Source organism: Malaya genurostris, chromosome 2, assembly GCF_030247185.1.
Source record: "Malaya genurostris strain Urasoe2022 chromosome 2, Malgen_1.1, whole genome shotgun sequence".
NCBI classification, from domain to species: Eukaryota; Metazoa; Arthropoda; class Insecta; order Diptera; family Culicidae; genus Malaya; species Malaya genurostris.
In genome coordinates, this window is record NC_080571.1 from 142665822 (window position 1) to 142668966 (window position 3145).

Sequence of the window (3145 nt, forward strand, 5' to 3'; positions counted from 1 at the left end):
GAAACGAGAGTCAGAACAATCAACTATCATTCAACAGGCTGAAGACACATATTGCTAGTTGAAGGCATCGTTACACCCACTCTCAGGAAAATCGCGTACTGCATCACCATCGGATCCAGCAATTGTTCAAGATCCTGCAACTTCTAGTGCATTTTCTAAGGTTAAGCTTCCAGAAATAAAACTCCCAAATTTTAGTGGCAAAATACGAGAGTGGGTCACGTTCCGTGATATGTTTTCAAGTTTAATTCATCGCAATGATTCTGTAATTGACTGAGGTGGATAAGTTTACATATCTTCGGTCAACGCTTGGTCGTGAAGTTTGCTAGAAATCTCAGCAGTCGAAATGTCCGCTGCAAACTACAAGGTCGCGTGGGATTTACTTCAAAAACGTTTCGAAAACAAGAAACTAATAGTAAAGGCACACCTTGATGCTCTGTTTATAGATGAACCATTGAAACGCGACGGTTACGATGGCCTCAATCATTTGCTAAGTGAATATGATAGAAACCTTCAAATGCTTGATAAGATTGGGGAAAATACTTATAACTGGAGTACGATGCTCGTTTATATGGTATGCTCTAGACTAGATTCAGCCACTTTACGCCAGTGGGAATCACATCATTGTTCCAAGGAGGTTCCCACCTACGATGAATTGGTAGGTTTCTTACGAAATCACTGCGCTGTTCTGCAATCGATTGCTCCTAATAAACCACCTCAAACTGAAATCAAGAAGTCTCGTTTCACCCCCGTTCATACTCATACATCTACAGAAGTTATTCGTTGTTCATTCTGTGAGGAGAGCCCGCATTCTGCCTTCAAATGCCAGAAATTCATAAAAGTGAAGGTACCCGAACGGTATGAGAAAGTGAAGCGCTGTGGGTTGTGTTTGAACTGTTTGTCTCCATCGCATCTGGTTCGATTCTGCAATAAGGGTTTCTGTCGACATTGTAAACAGAAACATCACTCACTTCTACACAATGGAGCTATAATCAATGGATCAAATGGGCATACTCCGCAGAATAATGTCTCCGCTACGTCCTCGCAGAGCAGACCACCAGCAGCGAACACTTCTCAAGTACAACCACAGCCACAGAACCAGACCACACAAAGTCACAACACAACACCCGTTACGAATTCACTTCCGATCGCACACACTGATATGCAATCACACAGTCACCAATCATTCATCACAAATCACACCCCATCGAATCATATCAATTCGTTGACTACAAATTCGTACTCATCATTAAACCAAGTTTTGTTGTCCACTGCCGTAGTGGTTGATCGTTACGGCAATATCCAGTTAGCCAGAGCGCTTTTGGACTCATGCTTAGAATATTGCTTTATTACTACGAATCTGTACAAGAAAACGTATTTACCAGAATCAGTCAGCTATCTCTCGGTTTCGGGAATCGGAGGTTCCATTGTGAAGTCATTGAAAATGGTAGAGGCAACAATAGCGCCGAGATCATCTCACATCTCAAACTATCTCGCAACCGTAAAACTCCACGTTTTACCAAAACTCACGTCAAGTTTGCCATTTCATCCTGTCGATATTCAGCAACTTGCAATCCCAAACAACATAATTCTAGCGGACCCGAAATTCAATGAACCTGGTCCAATAGATGTTATGTTGGGAGCTGAATACTATTACGATCTGTTGACAGATGGAAGGCTTAAACTTTCAGAAGGAGGTCCAACACTACAACAAACCGCATTCGGTTGGATTGTGTCAGGTCGTGTGAACAATCGAAACGTAGGAGTTCCCAGAACAATCTCTCATCCTTGTACAACACTCAATCTACGAGACATTCTATCGAACTAGAATCGTGCAACAACAACAGCACATACTCAGTGGAAGAGTCGACATGCGAGGAAATATTCAATCGAACGACAGTGAGAGATGCAGATGGAAACTTCGTCGTAACTCTTCCGAAAAAGAATTTTCGCATTAGACAGCTTGGAGAATCAAGAGACATAGCGATCAGACGATTTATAGGACTGGAAAAGCGATTTCAGTTGAACCCAGATTTGTTGCAGCCGTACAAGGAGTTTATTAACGAGTATCTGCGACTAGAACATATAAAGGTTGTGTCATCTGAAGGTGAACCTTCCCAAGTGTATTACTTGCCACACCACGCAGTCTTCAAGCTAGACAGTTCAACAACAAAACTGCGGGTTGTTTTCGATGCTTCGTGTAAAACAACCAGTGGCATTTCTTTAAACGATGCCCTAATGGTTGGTCCGGTAGTACAGCAAGATTTGCTGTCCATTACCATCCGATTTCGCTTTCGTCGACTGGCTATTGTCGCGGACGTAGAGAAAATGTACCGCATGGTAAAGGTTCAACCAAACGATCAGCATTTGCAACGGATTTTATGGCGAGATTCTCCTGATGAAACGCTTCGTACGTATGAGCTTACTACGGTCACGTACGGAACCGCGTCAGCTCCCTATCTTGTGACCAAATGCTTGCAAACTCTAGCAAAAGAAAACGAAGCTAATAACCCTAGAGCCGCGAGGGTATTGAAAGATGACTTTTAAGTCGACGACATGTTGAGTGGTGCAGGCAACGTCGAAGACGGAAAGCAGTTGATCCATGAAATGATAGAATTGACAAGTTCTGCAGGGTTCACGTTAAGGAAGTGGATTTCTAACGAACCTCAACTGTTAGAAGACTTACCGAAAACTTTGCTTGATGATCGTGTCACGCTAGAGTTGGATAAATCCAGCGCACCAGTAAAAACATTGGGTTTACTATGGGAACCTATGACCGATAGGTTCGTGTTTCGACAGCCAAAATGGAACGATAACACTCCCCTCACTAAGCGAATTGTTTTAGCGGACACAGCTCGCTTGTTTGATCCTTTAGGTCTGTTTGGACCTGTGATAGTACAGGCAAAGATATTCCTCCAGAATCTGTGGAAACAGAAATGTGAATGGGATGAACCTCTAGCACCCGAATTTAAGCACTTCTGGTTGGAATATAGGAGAAACCTTCTTGCACTTGAATCACTCCACATTCCTCGCTGGACAGGATTTAGCAGTACTTTGAACAAATCAGAGATTCACGGATTTTGTGATGCTTCCGAAGCAGCTTATGGAGCTTGTACCTCCGTAGTACAAATAATGATGGATCAATTAT

The 3145-nt window shown here is 42.8% G+C and overlaps 1 protein-coding gene across 1 annotated transcript; it reads left to right on the top strand.

The window, feature by feature from the left end:
* Positions 1–343: 343 nt before the first annotated feature.
* LOC131428874 (uncharacterized) lies at positions 344–2544 on the top strand. The gene is made up of 2 exons (XM_058592933.1): positions 344–1721; positions 1826–2544. The coding sequence occupies exons 1-2, from the start codon at positions 344–346 to the stop codon at positions 2542–2544; spliced, it is 2097 nt and encodes a 698-aa protein (XP_058448916.1).
* Positions 2545–3145: the final 601 nt, after the last annotated feature.

Coding starts and splice junctions, on each gene's coding strand:
- LOC131428874 (XM_058592933.1), top strand. CDS start 344: ATGTCCGCTGCAAACTACAAGGTCGCGTGGGATTTACTTCAAAAACGT. Junction 1,722..1,825: donor ACTACAACAAACCGCATTCG/GTTGGATTGTGT, acceptor CTATCGAACTAG/AATCGTGCAACAACAACAGC.